Source organism: Lipophrys pholis (genome assembly GCF_963383615.2).
Source record: "Lipophrys pholis genome assembly, contig: SCAFFOLD_34, whole genome shotgun sequence".
Lineage (NCBI taxonomy): Eukaryota > Metazoa > Chordata > Actinopteri > Blenniiformes > Blenniidae > Lipophrys > Lipophrys pholis.
Genome location: NW_028292022.1, coordinates 661,134 through 688,037, shown reverse-complemented (window position 1 = coordinate 688,037; position 26,904 = coordinate 661,134). Strand labels below are relative to the sequence as shown.

Sequence of the window (26,904 nt, the reverse complement as noted above, 5' to 3'; positions counted from 1 at the left end):
TCTTCTACCATGAAGACCTGATTCACACAGTCTCCTCTTCACAGTTGTTCAAGAGATGTGTCTGCTGCTAGAACTCTGTGTGGCATTGACCTGGTCTCTAATCTGAGCTGCTGTTAACCTGCCAGTTCTGAGGCTGGTGACTCGGATGACTTGTCCTCCACAGCAGAGGAGACTCCTGGTCCTCCTCTCCTGGGGGGTCCTCATGTGAGCCAGTTCCTTTGTAGCTTGATGGTTTTAGAGACTGACTGACCTTCATTTCTTAAAGTACTGACGGCCACTCCTTTTTCTTTACTTTGCTTGTTTCTTTCCATAATACCAATTCTAACTCTTCAGGAGGACTATCAGCTGTGGATCCACCTGACTCCTGCAGACCTGATGGTCCCAACCCCAGTTAGAAGGTTAGAATCCCCCTTATTACACCTGACAGGGCTCACCTGGGGAGTGAAGACCCTTCAGGGGACTACCTCTTGAAGCTCATCAAGTGAATCCAGAGTGTGTCCAGAGCAGTAATACTTTGAAGAACCTAGAACATAAGGCCTGTTTTCACTTGTTTTACACTCTTTTGTTCAGTACATATTTCCACATGTGTTCATAGTTTTGATGCTTCAGTGTGACTCTACAATGTCCATAGTCGTGAAGATAAAGAAAACTGTGAATGAGAAGGTGTCCAGACCTTCGGTCTGTCCTGTAGAGAGATCTAAAAAACACCGGGCTAAAAACAGAACTCCTTCCTGTGGGCTCTCCACCTTCCTGTGAGCTCTCCACCTTCCTGAGGGCTCTCCACCTTCCTGTGAGCTCTCCACCTTCCTGTGGGCTCTCCACCTTCCTGAGGGCTCTCCACCTTCCTGTGAGCTCTCCACCTTCCTGAGGGCTCTCCACCTTCCTGTGAGCTCTCCACCTTCCTGTGGGCTCTCCACCTTCCTGTGAGCTCTCCACCTTCCTGTGGGCTCTCCACCTTCCTGTGGGCTCTCCACCTGCAGGAAGGTTCTTAATGGGTCAATGTGATCTGGGTGACGGTGCTCAGACTGACACCCCCACCACCCGGGAACGGATAAGATGGAGAAGATGGATGGATGGATGGAAACAGCACTTCTGGCTTGGGGCAAAAGGGGCAGGTGACATATGAACATGGTTCTGCTGACTCAGCAGGAACGTTCCACTAAGGAAACATCTAGAACTCTGCAGCTCAGCTGTTTATGATCATGGAGATCAATAAGTGATATTGGAAGACAATAAGTGTACGAGATTCATCTGGTTCCATTCACCACTTCACCATCAGCACCACCAGGTTCCTCGTCTCCAGAATGTGCTGCTCAAGGTTCTAGGTTGTCGTAGCGGTACCAACATTCTCCCGCTAAGTTTTCTTTATTTTTTATAACAAACTTTCTGCGGGAAGTGGTGTAGGCATCTTCCAGGACCTTTTGTGCTTCAGCAGCTTTAATAAATGAGGCTCCTGGTCTGGAACAGAGACCCTGTCTGGAACAGAGACCAGGTCTGGAACAGAGACCCGGTCTGGAACAGAGACCCTGTCTGGAACAGAGACCTGGTCTGGAACAGAGACAATCAGTGAACAAACAGGTTATATTTCCTTTATTGGCTAAAAAATAAAAGCATGTGACAGTAAAGGATGAGGTTAAGTGAACAGCTACAGCAGGGTCCTCCAGCAGTCACAGGTCCTCCAGCATTAACAGACCCTCCAGCAGTAACAGATCCTCCAGCAGTAACAGACACAGTAACAGTAACAGACCCTCCAGCAGGAACAGACACAGTAACAGACACAGAGACAATCAGCCAACACCACAAAGCAAAGCTCAAACTAACATCTGCAGCGAACACGGACCCGGGTCAGACTCGGTTGTGACTCGAGTTGGACTTGGTTTGGACTCGGTTGGGACCCAGGTCAGACTCGGTTTGGACTCGGTTAGGATTCGGTTGGGACCCGGGTCGGACTCTGTTGGGACTAGGTTAGGATTGGGGTGGGACCCTGGTCGGACTAGGTTAGGACTCGGTTAGGACTCGGTTGGGACCCGGGTCGGACTCTGTTGGGACTAGGTTAGGATTGGGGTGGGACCCGGGTCGGACTAGGTTAGGACTAGGTTAGGATTGGGGTGGGAAACCCTAATGGAAGACCGTTGGACTGTTAGAAGCGGAACAGGTCCACAGACTCTACCGGGACGGGTTCCCACTTCACCTGAAGGATTACCGGGAGAAAAGCTCACACTGGGAATTTACCGTCTGGAACTCAAAATGGGTTTTGAACTTTTTCAACTGGCTGCACAGTGATGAAGCTACGGGGCCGGGGGCGGGGCCGGGGGCGGGGCCGGGGGCGGGGCCTAGCGCGGGTCATCGGGGGCTGCGATCTTGTCCAGGCTGGGCTCCATGCCCCAGATCTCCCGGGCGTACTGCGAGATGGTACGGTCGCTCGAGAACTTCCCACAGCCGGCGATGTTGTGTATCACCATCCTGGTCCACTCCCTGGGGTCCTGTGTGTGTGTGTGTGTGTGTGTGTGTGTAGGGGGGGGGGGGGGGGGGGGGGGTGCATGAGGGGGGGGGTTACACACATACAAACATTCTTATTGTTCATTTTTTTTAAAGAAAAACTACTTTCATTTATTTGACTGGTTTTCCAGCGGCGGCCAGCAGGGGGCGACTCACTGACCTTGTACAGAGCGCTGACTTTCTCCTGACACTGGATGTAGTCCTCGTAGTCCGCAAAGACCTTGAACCTGCAGAGACCATAGAGACCGGGTCCCAGAGTGAGATCAGGTCAGAGAGAGACCAGGAGTACGTCCTAATGTCCCTCCTGTCTCCTTCTCTGTCCGTCCTCCTTCACCCCGGAAGTCTTTAGTGTGGCGGCCATGATGAGGACGGTCTGAGTCCTCACTAACAAAGGAAAGGAGGCTCGTTGCTTCCTTTAGAACCTCCTTTAGCCTAGGAACCACTGATGGCTAAAGGAGGTTCTATAGGAACCGAGGAACCACTGATGGTTCCTATAGAACCTCCTCTAGCCTAGGAACCACTGATGGTTCCTTTAGAACCTCCTCTAGCCTAGGAACCACTGATGCTTCCTTTAGAACCTCCTTTAGCTTAGGAACCACTGATGCTTCCTTTAGAACCTCCTCTAGCCTAGGAACCACTGATGCTTCCTTTAGAACCTCCTCTAGCCTAGGAACCACTGATGCATCCTTTAGAACCTCCTTTAGCCTAGGAACCACCGATGGTTCCTTTAGAACCTCCTTTAGCCTAGGAACCACCGATGCTTCCTTTAGAACCTCCTTTAGCTTAGGAACCACTGATGCTTCCTTTAGAACCTCCTCTAGCCTAGGAACCACTGATGCTTCCTTTAGAACCTCCTTTAGCCTAGGAACCACTGATGCATCCTTTAGAACCTCCTTTAGCCTAGGAACCACTGATGCTTCCTTTAGAACCTCCTTTAGCCTAGGAACCACTGATGCTTCCTTTAGAACCTCCTTTAGCCTAGGAACCACTGATGGTTCCTTTACCAAAGGAGACCAGCTCATGTTCCCCCACAGTTCCTTGCGGCGACAACATTTAAAGGAACCCGCTCATCGGAGCTTCAGGGAAACTCAGGATGACTGAAAAAGGAGCAGATCATGTAAGTTACCAAAGCAATAATCTGCCTAGAACCACTGGAAATCATCTAGAACCCAGAGGAACCTTTTGTAGTTCATTTTCAGAAACTTGTAGTTCTTTCCCCACCATGGCAGACGTCACTAACTAGAGCCGCCGTCGCTTTATTATGACATCACTAAGTGAAAGTCTGACTGCCTCACCACCGTGATCTCCTTTCCTTAACTCCTTTAGGAAGCCTCCTAACTCCTTTCCTTAACTCCTTTAGGAAGCCTCCTAACTCCTTTACTAACTCCTTTAGGAAGCCTCCTAACACCTTTCCTAACTCCTTTAGGAAGCCTCCTAACACCTTTCACTAACTCCTTTAGGAAGCCTCCTAACTCCTTTCCTTATCTCCTTTAGGAAGCCTCCTATCTCCTTTAGGAAGCCTCCTATCTCCTTTAGGAAGCCTCCTATCTCCTTTAGGAAGCCTCCTATCTCCTTTAGGAAGCCTCCTAACTCCTTTCCTTAACCCCGTGATGTCGTCCTGGGCTTAAGGTAAAGTCCATAGATAAGGAGATAGGAGGGACAATTCAGACGTACCCCAGGACCCAGAGAGACCAGGACCCAGAGAGACCAGGTGTGATGGAGCGGCTCCATCACGCGCGCTGACGTGGCGCATTTCATCGCGGCGCACCCGCCGCGTAATGCGCGCACACACACCCACACCCGGACACCCACTCACTTACCTACTCTGCAATAACCTGCACTCACATACAAGCCAGTTTCCCTCTTTTGTCAGTATCGTGACCAAGGGTGCACACTTGTAGCGGTACGATTTCTCTCGCATACTTTCTCACACACACACACACCTTCACTCACCTCCCAGTGTAGCGGAGGGCAGCTGGCAGTGACGCGCCTGCAGGGTGACTGGCGAACCCGGGTCATACCACCAGCCAGCTTAAAAGGTGTGGGCCCGGAAGGTTTCGCAGTCACGTGAACACTATTATTATTTATTTCCTTTAAAACGTTATTGCCGGGGTTACTGAGGGGTTATTGTAAGCATGCATAAATCCTGTCAGTAAGGGGTAATTTATAGTTAATTATTGCTAAGATAAATTATAGAAAATATATTTACTTATGTAGTAGGATTTGGGTTTCAGAAAAAATAAGAACTTTTGTCCGCAAAAGGTTCCGCCCAGTGGGAGGGGCTAATCGGATAAAACGGGCCGCGCTGGGCCTGATGGGGAGTTGGACTCTTGTTAGAGAGGTGGTGACAAGTACTGACCTGAGGAGCATTATTCTTATATCCTGGAGTTGAGGATTAACTCTTATGTGTATAAACCTGTACAGATTTGTATATAGAGTTTTCTTTGCTTTGTTTATTTTCCTAGTTGGGTATTTTTCCATTTGTTTTGCACTTTGTAAATAATATGATCACTGTTTTGGCGAGGCCTGAACAATAAATTAGAAAAACAACACAGCTGACGACTACGCCATCGTTTTTCCCATTTTTGGGAAGGTTGTTGGGTGGACCCCGCGACATATGGTGTCAGAAGTGGGATGGCTAGTCGTAAGAAGCTCACTCGCCTTCCAAAACAGCGTACAGGACTGCGCTCCCAGCGAACACAGGCTGAGGCGGCAGCCGAGGAGGAAGAGCAGGCATGGGAAACAGAACCGACATCTTCCGCAGAGGAGGAAAAGGTGCAACCCTGTTTTGCTGCCGGCTCGTCAGGGACATCATCAGGAGGAGAGCTTAGCGCCATGATGAGGGACTTCCTGATGGCACAGGAGCGGAGAGAGGTGGTCCTGCTGGAGGAGCTTCGAGGTTTGAGGCTTTCTCTGCAGCCTGAAGCACATCCTCATCTACCAGCTCTGGGTCCGGGAGCTGCAGCCATAACACCCAGCACCATGACTGCCAGCAGCCCTAGACTGGTTTTACCAACCCCCGCACCACGCACACGAGATAGGCAGGGGTCAGTGTCACCGATGTCCCAGGTGATGGACCCCAACCTCAGACCAGACCCACCAAGACACTATTCACAACCAAAAATCCCTCCATATCAAACAGGGGAGGACATCGAGAACTATTTATTACGCTTTGAGCGCATTGCAAAGACCTGGAAGTGGCCGGAGGATGAGTGGGCTTGCAGACTCGTTCCACTGCTGTCTGGTAAGGCGTTGGAGGCCTACACCGCGATGGATGAGGAAAGAGCCCACCATTACCCCGACCTGAGGGAGGCACTGTTGTCAAAGTTTGACATCTCCCCTGAGACATACCGGCAGAGGTTCAGGTCGACCATCATACCACCTGGGGAGACTCCGACGGAAACCTACCACCGCATGAGGGGACTCTACCGACGCTGGATTCGACCTGAGCAGCACAGCAAAGAGGAGATCGGTGAGGCCATCATCCTGGAGCAGCTGCTTCGCGTCCTGCCTGGAGAGATGAGAACCTGGGTGAAAGAACATGAACCACAGGAGGGGCAGACGGCGGCTAAACTGGCTCTGCAGTACCTCAACGCTCGGAGTGGAGGACCGACTGCACGCTCGACCAGCGCACCCCACCGACCAGCCCTACGACCAGACCTGTTCCAACCGGCAAGGAGAGAGAGTCGCCCGTATGCATCAGGTACCACCAGCACCACCACCAACCAACAACCAGCCGGTAAGGACTTCGTTTGTTATTACTGTCAGCAGACTGGACACAAAGCTTCCGTGTGCCCCATCCGGAAAGCTAAGGTCTCTGGCGCGTGCTATGCACCACGGCCTGAGTTGGCCCCGGAGGAGGACAAAACTGTTGTACAGCGCTATAAGACTGTTATTATTAATGGACAGCAAGTCACTGCTCTGTTGGACACGGGTAGCTACCTGTCTTTGATAAAAAAGAGTATGGTACCCCTGAGCAGTGTGGACTATGGCAGACAGGAGGAAATACTGTGTGTTCATGGGGATAAGCATCCCTACCCTAAGGCAGATGTCACTGTTATTATCAATGATCAACCGTATATGGTGACTGTTGGGGTGGTGGAGCACTTGCCTGTGGATGCTATTTTGGGGTGGGACTTTCCAGTACTCCTAGAGCTACTGAATGAACATGAACTGCTTGAAGAAAAAGACTGTGGGGATGAGAGTGAATGTAATGTGACTATGTCTTGTCCTGTGATCACCCGAGCTCAAGCCAAAGCTGGTGTCCAACCACTCCCAGACTTTGACTATAGTCTGTGTGAGGGTGGCACCAAGGGGCCAAAAAAATCACGTCGCCAACGCCGCTTTGAAAAGCAGCAGAAGACGACCGAGCCAGAAAAAACCAATGTTTTGTGGGCTGTACCTGAGAATGTTTCTGTGCTTCAAAGAGGGGATGACACTTTGAAACCATTGTTTGCTAAAGTAGAGGAGGGGACTAGTGAAACTTTGGTGGGCCGCCAGAAGTTCGTTGTTGAGCAGGAGGTGTTGTATGCAATAGAGGGGGATCAGAAACGCCTGGTAGTTCCAGCCAGTTGCAGACCACTGATAATGCACCTTGCACACACACTCCCTTGGTCTGGACACCTTGGCCGTCACAAAACCTTTCTCCGCATTAGTTCACGGTTTTATTGGCCATCCATGTATACTGATGTACAGAAATATTGCACAACATGCCCAACATGCCAGATGACATGTGCTACCCGAAAATCAGCCCGAGCATTCCTGCAACCACTACCTATCATATCCACTCCCTTTCGCAGAATTGCCATGGACATTGTAGGCCCGTTGGTGAAGAGCAGCAGTGGTCACCAGTACATCCTGGTGGTATGTGACTATGCCACCCGGTTTCCGGAAGCTTTCCCACTGCGTACCATCACTACTGCCAATGTTCTGCGTGCATTGGTACAACTCTTTTCCAGGGTGGGGATACCAGAGGAGATCCTGACTGACCAGGGAACGAACTTTACTTCAAGGCTAATGCAACAATTCAACAAACAACTGGGCATCTCTGCAATCAAGACTACCCCATACCACCCACAGACGGATGGGCTAGTGGAGCGGTTCAACCAGACGCTCAAAAGGATGCTCCAGAAATTTGTGGATGACACCGGCAAGGACTGGGACCGCTGGCTGCCGTTCCTGCTCTTCGCCTACAGAGAAGTTCCCCAGGCGTCGACAGGTTTCTCACCTTTTGAGTTGTTGTATGGCTGGGATGTCCAGGGGCCGTTGGATCTGATCCGGAAGAGCTGGGAGGGACCACCCACCGAGCCAAGTGACCGAGGCGTGGTACAGTTTGGTCTGGAGATGAGAGAACGGCTGTCTCAATACCAGGAAGAGGCAGAGATGAACCTGCGGGAGGCCCAGAAGACCCAGAAGACCTGGTATGACCAGCAGGCACGACACCGGGAGTTCCAACCGGGCCAAAAGGTCCTGTTGCTCCTCCCATCTTCCAGCAACAAGCTCCTGGCGAAATGGCAAGGGCCATACGTGGTCAGCCGTAGAATGGGCCCAGTCACCTATGAGCTTCATTGCCCAGAGAAGAAAAAAACCAAACAGACGTACCATATCAACCTGCTGAAGGAGTGGAAGGAGCGTCTGTATCAGCCTCCGGTCCAATCGCTGTTGGTGAGGAAGGTGGAGCCAGAGGAGGAAATGGAGGAGGACCTGGAGGGCATGGAGGACCTAACCAGGACTACCAGTCCAGTGCTAGCACATCTTGAGCCAGAACAGGCAGCCCAGCTTCGACAGATTTTTCAGGGGGTTTCCTCCCTCTTTGCATCCAGCCCAGGACAGACCACCTTGGTTGAGCATGCCGTTCACCTGAAGGAGGGACAGCCCATTCGCCAACGCTGTTACCGGGTTCCACAACATCTGGTTGGAAGGCTGCAGCAGGAGGTGAAAGAGATGCTGAAGCTGGGAGTGATTGAGCCTTCAAACTCAGAGTGGTGCAGTCCGGTGGTTATAGTATTTAAGAAGGATGGTTCGCTCCGGATCTGCATTGACTTCCGAAAACTCAACTCCATCTCAGCGTTTGACGCTTACCCGATGCCAAGGATTGATGACCTGCTGGAGAGGATTGGAGCTGCCAGATACATCACCACCTTGGATCTGTGTAAAGGATACTGGCAGGTGCCGCTGGAGAAGACGTGCAGGCCATATACAGCCTTCCGGACACCAGCGGGTCTGTTCCAGTTTACAGTCATGCCATTTGGTCTTCATGGAGCACCCGCCACGTTCCAGCGGCTGATGGATAAAGTCCTTCAAGGTTTGGACCACTGCAGTGCAGCATACCTGGATGACGTTGTCATTTTCAGCCACTCGTGGGAAGAGCATGTCCAACATCTGTCCTTGGTGCTGCGAGAGATCCAGAAGGCTGGGTTGACACTCAACCCTTCCAAGTGTGAGTGGGCCCAGCAGGAGACACGCTACCTGGGTTACCAGCTGGGACGAGGAGAGGTGAGACCGCAAGTGGATAAGGTGGAAGCTATCCGCAACTGCCCTCGACCTCACACCAAGAAGGAGGTACGGTCCTTTTTGGGTTTGGTTGGCTGGTACCGACGCTTTGTGCCCCAGTTTGCCACGGTTGCAGCTCCACTGACTGCCCTGACCTGCAAGGACCAGAAGAACCCTGTGACATGGACTGCAGAATGCGAGGCAGCCTTCTGCACTCTAAAGGACAGGTTATGTTCTTCACCTGTACTTAAGAGCCCCGATTTCACCCAACGGTTTTTGGTTCAAGTGGATGCCTCAGCAGTCGGCCTTGGAGCGGTTTTGGCCCAAGGGGACCCAGGGGAGGAGCATCCAATCTTGTATCTTAGTCGCAAACTCCAGCCATGGGAGACCAGGTATTCCACAGTGGAGAAGGAGGGCCTGGCCATTAAGTGGGCGCTGGAGAGCTTGCGCTACTACCTACTGGGACGGGAGTTTGATCTAGAAACCGATCACCGAGCACTCACCTGGATTGACTCCATGAAGGACAACAATGCCCGCCTGACCCGATGGTACCTCTCACTACAGCCATTCCGGTTCACAATCCGGCACCGGGCAGGCCAGGCAAATGTGGTGGCAGATTACCTATCTAGGTTGCCGCACATCGTCAACCTCCGGGAGGAGGGGGATGATGTGATGGAGCGGCTCCATCACGCGCGCTGACGTGGCGCATTTCATCGCGGCGCACCCGCCGCGTAATGCGCGCACACACACCCACACCCGGACACCCACTCACTTACCTACTCTGCAAAAACCTGCACTCACATACAAGCCAGTTTCCCTCTTTTGTCAGTATCGTGACCAAGGGTGCACACTTGTAGCGGTACGATTTCTCTCGCATACTTTCTCACACACACACACACCTTCACTCACCTCCCAGTGTAGCGGAGGGCAGCTGGCAGTGACGCGCCTGCAGGGTGACTGGCGAACCCGGGTCATACCACCAGCCAGCTTAAAAGGTGTGGGCCCGGAAGGTTTCGCAGTCACGTGAACACTATTATTATTTATTTCCTTTAAAACGTTATTGCCGGGGTTACTGAGGGGTTATTGTAAGCATGCATAAATCCTGTCAGTAAGGGGTAATTTATAGTTAATTATTGCTAAGATAAATTATAGAAAATATATTTACTTATGTAGTAGGATTTGGGTTTCAGAAAAAATAAGAACTTTTGTCCGCAAAAGGTTACGCCCAGTGGGAGGGGCTAATCGGATAAAACGGGCCGCGCTGGGCCTGATGGGGGTTGGACTCTTGTTAGAGAGGTGGTGACAAGTACTGACCTGAGGAGCATTATTCTTATATCCTGGAGTTGAGGATTAACTCTTATGTATATAGACCTGTACTGATTTGTATATAGAGTTTTCTTTGCTTTGTTTATTTTCCTAGTTGGGTATTTTTCCATTTGTTTTGCACTTTGTAAATAATATGATCACTGTTTTGGCGAGGCCTGAACAATAAATTAGAAAAACAACACAGCTGACGACTACGCCATCGTTTTTCCCATTTTTGGGAAGGTTGTTGGGTGGACCCCGCGACACCAGGTCTCAGTGAGACCGGGGCCCAGAGCAGGAAAGGGTTCTTGTCATGACTGTCTTGCGGTCTCAAACCTGTCATGGTTCATCAGCATGTGGACCAGGTCCTGGAACAGTCCGGGCTGTCCAGGACTGAAGAATCCTCCTGAGATCTGGTCCATGGCCTGCTTCAGCTCCGGGATCCGGTTGTAGTAGGACCGAGCGTCGTAGCTGGAACAGAGTCAGCGTCAGAGACCGTGTCCGGTCCCCCTCTCCCCTCCGGTCCCCCCCCCCCCCCCCCCTCACCCCTTGAGGTCCAGGGCCTTCACGTCGGAGACCCTCATGCCGAAGATGAAGAGGTTCTCCTCGCCGGCCTCCTCTGCCATCTCCACGTTGGCTCCGTCCATGGTACCGATGGTCAGCGCTCCGTTCAGCATGAACTTCATGTTGCCGGTTCCGGACGCCTCGGTTCCCGCCGTGGAGATCTGCTCTGATAGGTCGGAGGCCGGGATCACTGCGGGGGGGGGGGGGGGGGGGGGGGGGGGGGGCGGGGACAGAGATATGAGCTACCATGACCCTTCCCCCGGTACTTTGGACCCTACGACCTCCTGACCTTTCTCAGCCAGAGTGACCCGGTAGTTCTCCAGGAACACCACCTTCAGCCGGTCGCCCACAACCGGGTCGTTATTGACGATGTCTCCGATGGAGGTGATCAGCTTGATGATCATCTTGGCCGTGTGGTATCCTGGAGCCGCCTGCGGAGAGACCCCAGGAACCAGAGACCATGACTCAGCAGGCTGAACCACAGACTATGACTCAGCAGGCTGAACCAGAAACTATGACTCAGCAGGCTGAACCAGAGACCATGACTCAGCAGGCTGAACCAGAAACTATGACTCAGCAGGCTGAACCAGAGACTATGACTCAGCAGGCTGAACCAGAGACCATGACTCAGCAGGCTGAACCAGAGACTATGACAGCAGGCTGAACCAGAAACTATGACTCAGCAGGCTGAACCAGAGACCATGACTCAGCAGGCTGAACCAGAGACCATGACTCAGCAGGCTGAACCAGAGACCATGACTCAGCACGTCGTGTTTCAGCCCATCTGCTTCCACTCATCTACAAGGCTATGTCTACCTCTACACCACTACTCGTCTACTTCTATGCATCTATTACTACAGGTCTACTTCTACACCACTACTCGTCTACTTCTATGGATCTGTTACTACACGTCTACTTCTACACCACTACTCGTCTACTTCTATGGATCTATTACTACACGTCTACTTCTACACCACTACTCGTCTACTTCTATGGATCTATTACTACACGTCTACTTCTACACCACTACTCGTCTACTTCTATGGATCTATTACTACACGTCTACTTCTACACCACTACTCGTCTACTTCTATACATCTATTACTACAGGTCTACTTCTACACCACTACTCGTCTACTTCTATGGATCTATTACTACACGTCTACTTCTACACCACTACTCGTCTACTTCTATGCATCTATTACTACAGGTCTACTTCTACACCACTACTCGTCTACTTCTATGGATCTGTTACTACACGTCTACTTCTACACCACTACTCGTCTACTTCTATGGATCTATTACTACACGTCTACTTCTACACCACTACTCGTCTACTTCTATGGATCTATTACTACAGGTCTACTTCTACACCACTACTCGTCTACTTCTATGCATCTATTACTACAGGTCTACTTCTACACCACTACTCGTCTACTTCTATACATCTATTACTATAGGTCTACTTCTACACCACTACTCGTCTACTTCTATGGATCTGTTACTACACGTCTACTTCTACACCACTACTCGTCTACTTCTATGGATCTATTACTACACGTCTACTTCTACACCACTACTCGTCTACTTCTATGGATCTATTACTACAGGTCTACTTCTACACCACTACTCGTCTACTTCTATACATCTATTACTACAGGTCTACTTCTACACGTCTACTTCTCGTCGCCTTCGACTCGTCAACACAGCTACGTCTACTTCTACACTTCAACGTGTCTACACTCTACTTCTACTCATCTATGTCTTTCCAGTTCTACCGCTACAGGTCTGCAGCAGGAGTTCTGACCTTCCCTCCGATCATGATGGTTCTGGGGGTCCAGGACTTGGTGGGCTCCTTCTTGATGCCTGTGTGGAACACAAAGAGAGTTCTGCTGGGTTCTACTGGGTTCTGTCCAGTTCTAATTGGTTCTGGTGGGTTCTACTGGGTTATCTGGCTCTAGTGGGTGTGTCCAGTTCTACTGGGTTATCTTGTTCTACTGGGTTCTACTGGGTTATCTTGTTCTACTTGGTCCTGTCTCGTTCTACTGGGTTATCTTGTTCTACTTGGTCCTGTCTGGTTCTACTGGGTTCTGTTGGGTTCTACTGGGTTCTGTCTGGTTCCACTGGGTTATGTCGGGTTCTGCTGGGTTCTGTCTGGTTCTACTGGGGACTGTCTAGTTTAACTGGGTTCTCTTGTTGTACTGGGTTCTGTCTAGTTGTACTGGGTTCTACTGGGTTCTGTCTAGTTGTCCTGGGTTCTGTCTGGTTCTGTCGGTGCTGCAGACTCACGGTTGTACTGGGTGATGATGTGCAGGCAGTTGAGCAGTTGTCTCTTGTACTCGTGGATCCTCTTCACCTGCACGTCAAACATGGAGGCGGGGTTTATCTTCACCTTGTACTGCTCCTCCAGGTGAGCCGCGAACTTCATCTTGTTCTCCTGGAAGGTTCCAGAACACGGTGAGACAGAACCATCCACCAGCGCCATGAGACAGAACCATCCACCAGCGCCATGAGACAGAACCATCCACCATCCATCCACCAGCGCCATGAGACAGAACCATCCACCAGCGCCATGAGACAGAACCATCCACCAGCGCCATGAGACAGAACCATCCACCATCCATCCACCAGTGCCATGAGACAGAACCATCCGCCAGCGCCATGAGACAGAACCATCCACCAGCGCCATGAGACAGAACCATGAGACAGAACCATCCGCCAGCGCCATGAGACAGAACCATCCACCATCCATCCACCAGCGCCATGAGACAGAACCATCCACCAGCGCCATGAGACAGAACCATCCACCATCCATCCACCAGTGCCATGAGACAGAACCATCCGCCAGCGCCATGAGACAGAACCATCCACCAGCGCCATGAGACAGAACCATGAGACAGAACCATCCGCCAGCGCCATGAGACAGAACCATCCACCAGCGCCATGAGACAGAACCATGAGACAGAACCATCCGCCAGCGCCATGAGACAGAACCATCCACCATCCATCCACCAGCGCCATGAGACAGAACCAGTCTTCAGCCTCTCATCTCACCTGTTTGACTTTGGCCACGTCGCGGATGAAGACGTCGTCGTCCACAAAGTCCAGCAGCTTCTTCAGCTGGTCCAGGTCCCGGATGTAGTCCTCTCCAATCCTCTGGAGAACACCACACACACACACACACACACACACACACACACACACACACACACACACACACACACACACACACACACACACACACACACACACACACACACACACACACACACACACACACACACACACACACACACACACACACACACACACACACACACACACACACACACACACACACACACACACACACACACACACACACACACACACTTTCAGCGTCTTGTTGAGAATCAACCAGGAATAAAAGTCTGAAGCAGAATCAGGGGGATCATAGAGGGTCATAGAGGGTCAGGGGGGATCACAGAGGAACTGGTGGAGCAGGGGTTCCTCGGTCTCACGCTCCAGGAAGGAACCCACCTCGGCGATGACCTCGGCCAGGCCCGGGTTGCACATGACCAGCCAGCGCCTCGGCGTGATGCCGTTCGTCTTGTTCTGGAACTTGTGAGGATCCAGTTCATAGAAATCCTTGAACCTGGAGGAGATTCCAGAGCGCAGATTATCTCTGGAGGATCACCATGACTAGAACCATCGTGATCTTAAAGACCACGATGGTCCAGTAGTTTGTCAACAAGAATACAGGAAGTAACAGTGAAACACTTGCTGGCTAATCCAGTGCTAACGACTAATCCAGCGCTAACAGCTCATCCAGCGCTAACAGCTAATCCAGCGCTAACAGCTCATCCAGCGCTAACAAATCATCCAGCGCTAACAGCTAATCCAGCGCTAACGGCTAATCCACTGCAAATGGCAAATCCAGTGCTAATGGCTAATCCAGCGCGATTGGCTAATCCAGCGCTAATGACTAATCCAGCGCGATTGGCTAATCCAGCACTAATGACTAATCCAGTGCTAATGACTAATCCAGCGCGATTGGCTAATCCAGCACTAATGACTAATCCAGCACTAATGACTAATCCAGCACTAATGACTAATCCAGCGCTAATGACTAATCCAGCACTAATGACTAATCCAGCGCTAATGACTAATCCAGCACGATTGGCTAATCCAGCACTAATGACTAATCCAGCGCTAATGACTAATCCAGTGCTAATGGCTAATCCAGTGCTAATGACTAATCCAGCGCTAATGACTAATCCAGCGCTAATGACTAATCCAGCGCTAATGACTAATCCAGCACTAATGACTAATCCAGCACGATTGGCTAATCCAGCACTAATGACTAATCCAGCACTAATGACTAATCCAGCAATAATGACTAATCCAGCACTAATGACTAATCCAGCGCTAATGACTAATCCAGCACGATTGGCTAATCCAGCACTAATGACTAATCCAGCGCTAATGGCTAATCCAGTGCTAATGGCTAATCCAGCACTAATGACTAATCCAGTGCTAATGACTAATCCAGTGCTAATGACTAATCCAGCGCGATTGGCTAATCCAGCACTAATGACTAATCCAGCACTAATGACTAATCCAGCACTAATGACTAATCCAGCGCTAATGACTAATCCAGCACGATTGGCTAATCCAGCACTAATGACTAATCCAGCGCTAATGACTAATCCAGTGCTAATGGCTAATCTAGTGCTAATGACTAATCCAGCGCTAATGACTAATCCAGCGCTAATGACTAATCCAGCAATAATGACTAATCCAGCACGATTGGCTAATCCAGCACGATTGGCTAATCCAGCACTAATGACTAATCCAGCACTAATGACTAATCCAGCGCTAATGACTAATCCAGCAATAATGACTAATCCAGCACTAATGACTAATCCAGCACTAATGACTAATCCAGCAATAATGACTAATCCAGCACTAATGACTAATCCAGCGCTAATGACTAATCCAGCACGATTGGCTAATCCAGCACTAATGACTAATCCAGCGCTAATGACTAATCCAGTGCTAATGGCTAATCCAGCACTAATGACTAATCCAGTGCTAATGACTAATCCAGTGCTAATGGCTAATCCAGTGCTAATGACTAATCCATGGGATATAAACAGCTAAAGGATGTAAAGAAGCTAAAATATCATAAACAGCAGAAACAAAATGTGCTAAAATGAAGCAGGTAAAACTGCTGCAAATGATAAAACATCTGGAACATCTGGAACATCTGGAACCGTTTAACAACTTAACTTCAGTTGAATCAAAGTTAAAGTATCAGCAGCTGTACTAACCAGTTTAAAATTCTTTATTCTTTAGTTAACATGTAATAGATTTGGTAAATATGGCGGGCTGGTTAATGAAGATGGCTAGCTAGTTAATGACAATGGCGAGCTGGTTAGTGACGATGGCGGGCTGGTTAATGATGATAGCGAGCTGGTTAGTGACGATGGCGAGCTGGTTAGTGACGATGGCAAGCTGGTTAGTGAAGATGGTGGGCTGGTTAGTGACGATGGCAAGCTGGTTAGTGAAGATGGTGGGCTGGTTAGTGAAGATGGCGGGCTGGTTAATGATGATGGCAAGCTGGTTAGTAAAGATGGCGAGCTGGTTAATGACAATGGCGAGCTGGTTAATGACAATGGCGAGCTGGTTAATGACAATGGCGAGCTGGTTAATCAAGATGGTGAGCTGGTTAATGATGATAGCCAGCTGGTTAGTGACGATGGCGAGCTGGCTAGTGATGATGGCGGGCTGGTTAATGATGATGGCGAGCTGGTTAGTGACGATGGCTAGTGACGATGGCGGGCTGGTTAGTGACGATGGCGGGCTGGTTAGACGATGGCGAGCTGGTTAGTGACGATGGCGGGCTGGTTAGTGACGATGGCGGGCTGGTTAGTGACGATGGCGGGCTGGTTAGTGACGATGGCGGGCTGGTTAGTGACGATGGCGAGCTGGTTAGTGACGATGGCGGGCTGGTTAGTGACGATGGCGAGCTGGTTAGTGACGATGGCGGGCTGGTTAGTGACGATGGCGGGCTGGTTAGTGACGATGGCGGGCTGGTTAGTGACGATGGCGGGCTGGTTCTCCTACACGGTGTCTTTGATGATCTCGGAGTGAATGCGAGCGACTCCGTTGACGGCGTGCGAGCCCACGATGCAGAGATGAGCCATGTTGATCTTCTTGGCGTCTCCTTCCTCGATCAGCGACATTCGGCGCATTCGATCCACGTCTCCGGGAAAAAGCTTGGCGACGCGCTGGAGAGAGAGAGAGAGAGAGAGAGAGAGAGAGAGAGAGAGAGAGAGAGAGAGCGAGAGAGACAGCGGCGTTCAACATCCGATAAAGAAGAAGTGGAATCTGACATTTGATATTTTTTTCAAGAAACCAATTCAGCTACATTTACTTTGTGAATTCAGTTTTTTCATAGATCATATCAACGGTGAAAATGGTTCTCTTGTCGATAGAAAGGACTAAAGATCAAGCGTGTATTACTGAGGTAATGCCAGTTTTGTGCACTGGGTGGCAGCAGTGAGTCCAAGTTTCAGTTTATTGTTGAAAAAGCTTCAATTTCCCGTTTGTAACCTGGTCAAACTTTTGGTTCCTTTCAGGGTGAAACCTCCTGACTCACTGCACCACCTGGTGGTTCAAAGTGGAAATACACGACAGGCCGCACTAGCTAGCCTTGGTGCAGCAATCCCATGAGACTTTGTGGCGGATTGTGACAAAGTATTTTGAGCACAATAAAATAAAAACCAACCAAAATTGTAGTTTGGCTCAAAATAACATTTGATTGTTTGGACTCTGATTCTTTGAAGAAAAACTCTTCGCTGGTTCTCTGAAGCGTCACCGGATCTTTATAATCAACACGGGACGTCGGTACGCTGGTCGGTTCTACATGATCGTCATTCCCACATTAGTGCGGCGACCTCTGACCCCCCCTCGTACCTCCAGGTGCCTCCGGTTGATCTCGTAGATGATCTCCAGGTGTCGAGGCAGGAGGTTCTGGACCAGGTCCACGGGCCAGCGCTCCAGAGCCTCGGGCAGGACGGTGTGGTTGGTGTAGGCACAGGTACGGACCACGATGTCCCAGGCCTGTCCGGGGGGACGGGGGGGGTTACAGAGCTCATCGGGTCAGAAGCTGAACTCGGTGAGATATTGAGAAACACGTAAGAGGTAGGTCGGAGGTAAACCGAATTCTCCCAACAGATTCCACTTTGTTTGGTTCCACAAGGTTCCGGGTTCGGACCCATACTTCCTTTGATACGACACCAAAGCGCTAGAGGGAAGCGCTGACCCTACCCCTCTCTGAAGACCAGAATCAATCCAGACTGTAAAACCACATCGGTCAAACTTAAAGAACTAGAGCGACGGAAGAAGAATCAAGAAACAGACGAAGCAAAGCTCCCGGAGAGGAAGGAACCGAGTTTTGGTTCCATTACTACAATCTGGCTGGTTCTCAGTACTGACTGAGTGGGAGCAGAGAGGAACAGGTACCTTGTCCCAGGTGAGCTTCTCCAGGTCCACCAGGATCCTCATCAGCTCAGGGATGGCCATGGCAGGGTGGGTGTCGTTCAGCTGGATGGCAACCTGCCGGCAGAGACCGCTCAGTACTTCGTCTATAGTACCTCCCCACCAGTACTTCGTCTATAGTACCTCCCCACCAGTACTCGGTCTATAGTACCTCCCCACCAGTACTTCGTCTATAGTACCTCCTCACTAGTACATGGTCTATAGTACCTCCCCACCAGTACTTCGTCTATAGTACCTCCTCACCAGTACTCCGTCTATAGTACCTCCTCACCAGTACTCCGTCTATAGTACCTCCCCACCAGTACTCCGTCTATAGTACCTCCTCACCAGTACTCGGTCTATAGTACCTCCCCACCAGTACTCGGTCTATAGTACCTCACCTTGTCGGGCAGTGTAGACAGGTCCATGCGTACGAACTCGGTGGAGCCGAACTTGGAGGCTTTGAAGCGCCGGATGATGTCTTGAAGAGTCGCCGCCACGACAAAGTACTCCTGCTTGAGACGCAGTTCCTTTCCCTCGAAGAACTGCAGGAGGAGAATGGAGAACTCAGAACCCAGAACCCAGACGGGTTCCTCCTGGTCTCTCTGCCGACAGCGGAAGCATCACTCACGTTGTCGTTGGGGTAGAGAACCCTGGAGATGTTCTCCGCCAGGTTCCTGTCCAGCACGGCCTGGATGTAGCCGCCAACGTTAACTGAGGGACGACAGCAGGAGAACTTTATCCTCACAAGTCCTTCAGTCCCTGACGGCGCCATCGTGTGGCCATCTGGAAGTCCTGCCGGTTCTTCACAGCTCACCACTGAACGACTAAAGCAGTACGCTAACAAGGCCACAGGAACGCGGAGCCTCGTGGCGTCGTACTACCAACCACAGCAAAGAGAAGGTCCACCACACTCACAGTCTTTGAGGTTGAAGTCGCAGGGCGCCTTGGCAGACCACAGCCTCATGGTGTTGACGATGTTGTTCCTGTAGCCAGGAACCGGAGTGTCGTACGGGAGAGCGAGGATCACCTGGAGGCACAGGAGCACCCCAACTCCTCAAACATACTCGAATACTCTGAACTTAAGCAGCTTTCAGTGTCTCAGAGGAAGAGAATGTCCTCCTGCTGGTGAGCGCTGGTACTGACCTGCGTGTCGACCCACTTCACGCCGTCCGGGCCGTGTTCCAATCGACCGTAGAAGTGGACGGGCCGCATGTACTCGGGCCGGGCCTTCTCCCAGGGGTTACCGTACCGCAGCCAATCATCAGCCTCCTCCACCTGCCAGAACCAAGCTGGGTCAATATTCTCTCCGGGAGTTCCCCGAGGCTACGTCCATGTTATGATTCACTCTGTCCAGCAGAGGGCGGTCTCACTCTGTCCAGCAGAGGGCGGTCTCACTCTGTCCAGCAGAGGGCGGTCTCACCACCTGGAGCCCAACATCTGTCCCAGTTAAGTTACTGATCAATGAAGTATTGATGCCCGCTGATTGGTTGTCAGAGCAGCAGTGACGTGGGAGGGAAGGAGGGAGGCAGGAAGGAAGGAAGGAGTGAAGGGAGGAAGGGAGGAAGGGAGGAAGGAAGGAAGGAAGGAAGGAGTGAAGGGAGGAAGGAGTGAAGGGAGGAAGGAAGGAAGGAAGGAGTGAAGGGAGGAAGGAAGGAAGGAAGGAAGGAGTGAAGGGAGGAAGGAAGGGAGGAAGGAAGGAGTGAAGGGAGGAAGGAAGGAAGGAAGGAAGGAAGGAAGGAAGGAAGGAAGGAAGGAGTGAAGGGAGGAAGGAAGGAAGGAAGGAAGGAAGGAAGGAAGGAAGGAAGGAAGGAAGGAAGGAGTGAAGGGAGGAAGGGAGGAAGGAAGGAGTGAAGGGAGGAAGGAAGGAGTGAAGGGAGGAAGGAAGGAAGGAAGGAAGGAAGGAGTGAAGGAAGGAAGGAGTGAAGGAAGGAAGGAAGGAAGGAAGGAAGGAAGGAGTGAAGGGAGGAAGGAAGGGAGGAAGGAAGGAGTGAAGGGAGGAAGGAAGGGAGGAAGGAAGGAGTGAAGGGAGGAAGGAAGGAAGGAAGGAAGGAAGGAAGGAAGGAAGGAAGGAGTGAAGGGAGGAAGGAAGGAAGGAAGGAAGGAAGGAAGGAAGGAAGGAAGGAAGGAGTGAAGGGAGGAAGGAAGGAAGGAAGGAAGGAAGGAGTGAAGGAAGGAAGGAGTGAAGGAAGGAAGGAAGGAAGGAAGGAAGGAAGGAGTGAAGGGAGGAAGGAAGGGAGGAAGGAAGGAGTGAAGGGAGGAAGGAAGGGAGGAAGGAAGGAGTGAAGGGAGGAAGGAAGGAAGGAAGGAAGGAAGGAAGGAAGGAAGGAGTGAAGGGAGGAAGGAAGGAAGGAAGGAAGGAAGGAAGGAAGGAAGGAAGGAAGGAAGGAAGGAGTGAAGGGAGGAAGGGAGGAAGGAAGGAAGGAAGGAAGTAGTGAAGGGAGGAAGGGAGGAAGGAAGGAAGGATTTCCTTCTGAAGAAGACATTCTGAGGTTCCACCTGCTTCACTACCAGACACCGTCGCCATGACAACAAGAGACCGTCCACTAAAACTCTCACTCCGTAGTAACTTTTCTCTGGTGTGATGAAGAGGAGCAGGTGTGATGAAGATGATGGTACCTGCCAGCCGTTCTGGATCTTCTGGTTGAAGATTCCGAACTCGTAGCGGATTCCGTATCCATACGCAGCCAGACCCAGAGAGGCCATGGAGTCCAGGAAGCAGGCTGTGGAGACAGGGGGGGCGGGGCCAGAGGGGGCGGGGACAGGGGAGGGGGAGGAGCCACTGAGTGTCACCGTCTGGCAGCGGCCAATCAGGAGGCAGCGGCAGCTCACCAGCCAGGCGGCCCAGTCCTCCGTTACCGAGACCAGCATCCTCCTCGATGTCCTGCAGCTCCTCCATGTCCAGACCCAGCTGAGGACCAGAACCAGAACCACAGTCTGAACCAGAGTCTAGAACCAGAGTCTGAGCCAGAACCAGAACAGGTTCTGCTGATTTGTTTTGTGTCTATGAATCAGAATGTTCTGGAACAGACCAGGTCCACTCAGTGGTTGGTAGTAAATACGTTCTGGACGTCTGTGGCTCCCCCTGCTGGACCGGAGGAGCTCCTCACCTGGTAGGTTGCTTCATCGCAGGCGTTCTCCAGAGCCAGGTTCACCATGGTGTTCTGGAGGGTTCTACCCATGTAGAACTCCAGGGACAGGTAGTAGACCCGCTGCAGGAGACACAGGACACCTTAGAAGAGTGAAGCACTGATCCACGTATTTTCACTTCTGATCCTGAACTTGATATCTGCTGATACTACCCTGATAGCAGAGCTCTGTTTGCTTTAATATTATTATTATTTTATATGAGGCTGTAATAAACTCCTCTCTACAGTAAAGTATGACATGTACTAATGTATACATGTACTCTCTCTAAAGACAACTTGAGGTTAGTATCAGGACAGTAAAGGAAGCAGTACTAAGTATTTTAGTTCCATGTGGACAATGTGGGGGTCTGCGTGACGTCATCATCTCATAATAAACTAGTTCTATCTTTAGAACCTCAGAATGACTTTATTAATCCCTGGGGAAACCCTTGAGCAAGGCAGCAGCAACACAATGTTTCCAGCTCTAACGCAGCTCCAACCATTGGGACTATTTCCAGGGAGTTTAGGGTGGAGTAGTACGCAGCTTGACGGAGGTGTGAATCTCCTGCTGACAGCCTGGAGGAGCTGCTGCTCATTGTTCTGATGTCAGAGCTGTTCTCCTCCCAGAGCTGGAGGCTGAAAACACTGAGGTCTGGCTGCAGAGCGCCGCCCTGCTGGACTACGGCTCTGCTAACATCCACGTTGCTGCGTTGCTTTGCTCTGTTGCTTTGCTAACATCCACGTTGCTGCGTTGCTTTGCTAACATTGCTCGTTGCTGTGTTGCTTTGCTAACATCCACGTTGCTGCGTTGCTTTGTTAACATCCACGTTGCAGTGCTAACATTGTGCGTTGCTTTGTTGCTTTGCTAACATCCACGTTGCTGCGCTAACATTGTGCGTTGCTTTGTTGCTTTGCTAACATCCACGTTGCTGCGCTAACATTGCGTGTTGCTTTGTTGCTTTGCTAACATCCACGTTGCTGTGTTGCTTTGCTAACATCCACGTTGCAGTGCTAACATTGTGCGTTGCTTTGTTGCTTTGCTAACATCCACGTTGCAGTGCTAACATTGTGCGTTGCTTTGTTGCTTTGCTAACATCCACGTTGCAGTGCTAACATTGTGCGTTGCTTTGTTGCTTTGCTAACATCCACGTTGCAGTGCTAACATTGTGCGTTGCTTTGTTGCTTTGCTAACATCCACGTTGCTGCGCTAACATTGCGCATTGCTTTGTTGCTTTGCTAACATCCACGTTGCTGCGTTGCTTTGCTAACATTGCTCGTTGCTTTGCTAACATCCACGTTGCAGCGTTGCTTTGTTAACATCCACGTTGCTGCGTTGCTTTGCTAACATTGCTCGTTGCTTTGCTAACATCCACGTTGCTGCGTTGCTTTGTTAACATCCACGTTGCAGTGCTAACATTGTGCGTTGCTTTGTTGCTTTGCTAACATCCACGTTGCTGCGCTAACATTGCGTGTTGCTTTGCTAACATCCACGTTGCTGTGTTGCTTTGCTAACATCCACGTTGCAGTGCTAACATTGTGCGTTGCTTTGTTGCTTTGCTAACATCCACGTTGCTGCGCTAACATTGCGCGTTGCTTTGTTGCTTTGCTAACATCCACGTTGCTGCGTTGCTTTGTTAACATCCACATTGCTGCGTTGCTTTGTTAACATCCACATTGCTGTGTTGCTTTGCTAACATCCACGTTGCAGTGCTAACATTGCGCGTTGCTTTGTTGCTTTCCTAACATCCACGTTGCTGTGTTGCTTTGCTAACATCCACGTTGCTGCGCTAACATTGCGCGTTGCTTTGTTGCTTTGCTAACATCTGCGTTGCTTTGCTAACATCCACGTTGCTGCGTTGCTTTGCTAATATCCACGTTGCTATGTTGCTTTGCTAACATCCATGTTGCTATGTTGAATTGCTAACATCTGCGTTGCTGCGCTAACATTGCGCGTTGCTTTGTTGCTTTGCTAATATCCACGTTGCTGTGTAGCTTTGCTAACATCTGCGTTGCTTTGCTAACATCCACGTTGCTGCGTTGCTTTGCTAATATCCACGTTGCTATGTTGCTTTGCTAACATCCATGTTGCTATGTTGAATTGCTAACATCCACATTGCTGTGTTGCTTTGCTAACATTGCTCGTTGCTGTGTTGCTTTGCTAACATCCACGTTGCTGCGCTAACATTGCTCGTTGCTTTGCTAACATCCACGTTGCTGTGTTGCTTTGCTGCGTTGCTTTGCTGCGTTGCTTTGCTAACATTGCTTGTTGCTGTGTTGCTTTGCTAACATCCACGTTGCTGTGTTGCTTTGTGGTGTTTTGAGACTAAAATCCGTCCAAAAAGCAACATGTTGCCATGAAAAGTTGGATAGCACCGTGCTACTTCCCTAGCCTGCTCGCTGGCTGCAAACTGTGGACTGGATTTCCTGCCTCCTCCTCTAGGTGGCACTGTTTCATGTGTCCATTATTGCCTGGTGAGTCACCTGATGAAGAGAAGCTTCTATTGTTCATGAGTTCTAATCTCAGACCGGATCGATGATCAGAACCACTTCCTGTTTCCTGGAGGACGAGGCGTCCCGGTTCAACTGTTCTGTGGTTCGTTGTTCTGATTCAGAGCATCAGCCGTCCGTCATGTCTCACCACAGGAGGGTGCTAATGCTAATCACTCAGCGGCATGCTACTGCTAATCACTGAGCGGCGTTGAGTGATTAGCATTAGCACTAGGAGCTACGTGCTTCTCACTTCTCCCTCAATGGCCCCGGAACGGCTGTGTGTGTGTGTGTGTGTGTGTGTGTGTGTGTGTGTGTGTGTGTGTGTGTGTGTGTGTGTGTGTGTGTGTGTGTGTGTGTGTGTGTGTGTGTGTGTGTGTGTGTGTGTGTGTGTGTGTCCACAGTGACTCCCCAGCAGGACAATGGCTCAGTGTTAGAAACACTGGCTGAGTAACAGATTACAGTTACTGGACCAATGAGTAGTGGTACTGCAGCTGGGTTTCTTTCCTCTGAAGGGATGTGATGACCTCATCAGGTGACCTCTGACCCCCCAGTAGGAACGCCCCCTTCCCTTCCTGCATATTAATGCTGAGGAACTACGATCCTGAAGAAACGACAGGAATCTTTCTGAATGCTTCAGTCCTGAGAGACACTGAGGGACTGTGGAGCCTCCACCTCCTCCTCATCACACTCCTCCTCCTCCATCTCCATCACACTCCTCCATCACACTCCTCCTCCTCATCACACTCCTCCTCCTCCATCTCCATCACACTCCTCCTCCTCCATCTCCATCACACTCCTCCATCACACTCCTCCTCCTCATCACACTCCTCCTCCTCCATCACACTCCTCCATCACACTCCTCCTACTCCATCACACTCCTCCTCCTCATCACACTCCTCCATCACACTCCTCCTCCATCACACTCCTCCTCCATCACACTCCTCCTCCTACATCACACTCCTCCATCACACTCCTCCTCCTCCATCACACTCCTCCTCCATCACACTCCTCCTCCTCCATCACACTCCTCCTCCTCCATCACACTCCTCCTCCTACATCACACTCCTCCTCCTACATCACACTCCTCCTCCTCCTCCTCCATCACACTCCTCCTCCATCACACTCCTCCTCCTCACTCCTCCATCACACTCCTCCTTCTCCATCACACTCCTCCTCCATCACACTCCTCCTCCTCCATCACACTCATCATCACACTCCTCCTCCTCCATCACACTCCTCCTCCTCCTCCTCCACCTCCTCCATCACACTCCTCCTCCTCCATCACACTCCTCCTCCTCCATCAACACTCCTCATCATCACACTCCTCCTCCTCCATCACACTCCTCCTCCTCCTCCTCCTCCACCTCCTCCATCACACTCCTCCTCCTCCATCACACTCCTCCTCCCCCCCCCCCCCCCCCTCAGAGAGTAAACCTGTTCAACTGTTCCTTAACTTGTCGTGAATGTTCCTGGAGAGTAATCAGATTACTGTCTGTCTCCTTGTAACTGATACTGATCAACGACTTGATGGAATTTAATCATAAACAACAGGAACTTCCTGTTTCCCAAGAGACCAAGACAGTTTGTGGACTTCAGTTCAACACCGCGTAGATCCAGTAGATCCAGTAGACCCAGTAGATCCCCCTGTACTGTCTGTGCGCGCGCGTGCGTGGTAACCATCGCACCCTTTATACTCGCCCGCTCGTTAAAATTGCTTGTGTGCGGCGCACGGCCATGGCGTCGGGAGCGCGCGCCGTGCTCAAAAGCTGCGGAGCGCGCGTGCGTGTGTGAACGTGCCGGACATCTGCTCGAGCTGCACGTTACGTAACGGAAAGCTGAGGCCGGACGCGCGCGCATCACGAAGCGGCGACTATACAAGGAAGAAAAGCACGCGCGCACGCGCAGAGGCTGCGCACGCACGCGCGGGGCACTGCAGCGGCCCCGCCCCCTCCCGATCAGCTGTGTACGTGCCCCCCCCCCCCCCCCCCCTTACTTTGGGGTCCTTCTCGTAGTAGTGCTGCTGCGTGCGGATCCAGCGGCCCACCAGGTGGTCCCGCACCGTGTTGGCCAGGGCGAAGTAGTAGTCCCGCTTCGTGGCCACGTTCCGGTCCTTCACCAGGGTGAAGTGCAGGTGTCGGTTGAAGTTGGTCTTCAGGTCCGCCACGTTCTCCACCCCCGCGAGCCCGCGCACCGAGATCTGCTTCCTCTTGTCCTGGTCCGACAGTGGCTTGGCCATGGTGGCGGGTGGAGTCAGAACCGAACCGAACTGGACCGAGACGTGCTGCTGGCTGAGAGGATGAACCGTCTGCCCTCTGGCCGCCTCCAGTGACGCTCTGCCGCTGTGCACGCGCTTTATACGTGCGTAAAGACGCAGCGCGAGGACGTACAGCGGCGCCCTTCACAATAAAACTCCAGCTCTGAACTCATGGGGGTGTGTGGGTGGTGGTGGGGGTGGGGGTGTGTGTGTGTGTGTGTGTGTGTGGGGGGGGGGGGGGGGGGGGGGGGGGGGGGGGGGGGGGGCTCTAGAAATACATCAACTTCCTCTTTCACTTCACCGCAGATTGAACTGAAAAGACCAAATAAAGGCTAACAGGCTGTTTAATTCTAATTCTAAGAACTTCCTGTCAGGGACAGAGAATAAAGGCCTCTAAGAGGTGGAATGATTCAGCCCCCCCCCCCCCCCCCCCCCCATCACTTTTATTTTGGTGACTATTACATTTACTTCATGTCATTTTGAGGTTAATCCCAAAACAGAACGACTCAACCAGGATCTCTTTTAGTCTCATCCTACGTGTAGGACCAGAGTCACCGGACCAGAGTCACCGGACCAGAGTCACCGGACCAGAGTCACCGGACCAGAGTCACCGGACCAGAGACGGAATACAGCCAGTCGCCATGATGG

At 51.3% G+C, this 26,904-nt stretch overlaps 1 protein-coding gene across 2 annotated transcripts; it reads right to left on the bottom strand.

Annotated features, from left to right (window-relative positions):
- Positions 1-1,573: 1,573 nt before the first annotated feature.
- On the bottom strand, positions 1,574-26,421 carry LOC308128276 (glycogen phosphorylase, muscle form). 2 transcript variants are annotated; one of them, XR_013936548.1, is made up of 21 exons: positions 25,996-26,421; positions 21,495-21,596; positions 21,217-21,295; positions 21,004-21,107; positions 19,531-19,662; positions 19,303-19,414; positions 19,016-19,098; positions 18,786-18,929; positions 18,370-18,462; positions 17,821-17,967; positions 16,969-17,132; positions 14,380-14,494; positions 13,915-14,016; positions 13,150-13,297; positions 12,668-12,726; positions 11,150-11,291; positions 10,843-11,050; positions 10,633-10,767; positions 2,660-2,726; positions 2,017-2,483; positions 1,574-1,916 (listed from the first exon to the last, which is right to left on the bottom strand). XR_013936548.1 is itself a non-coding variant. In XM_080493975.1 (20 exons), exons 1-20 carry the CDS (start codon positions 26,236-26,238, stop codon positions 2,334-2,336), a joined length of 2,529 nt encoding a protein of 842 aa, XP_080350101.1. In that variant the 5' UTR covers positions 26,239-26,421; the 3' UTR covers positions 1,574-2,333. The 2 variants fall into 2 exon arrangements, 1 of the variants encoding a protein (XP_080350101.1); XM_080493975.1 differs by having other exon boundaries at positions 1,574-2,483.
- Between the last annotated feature and the right edge of the window lie 483 nt (positions 26,422-26,904).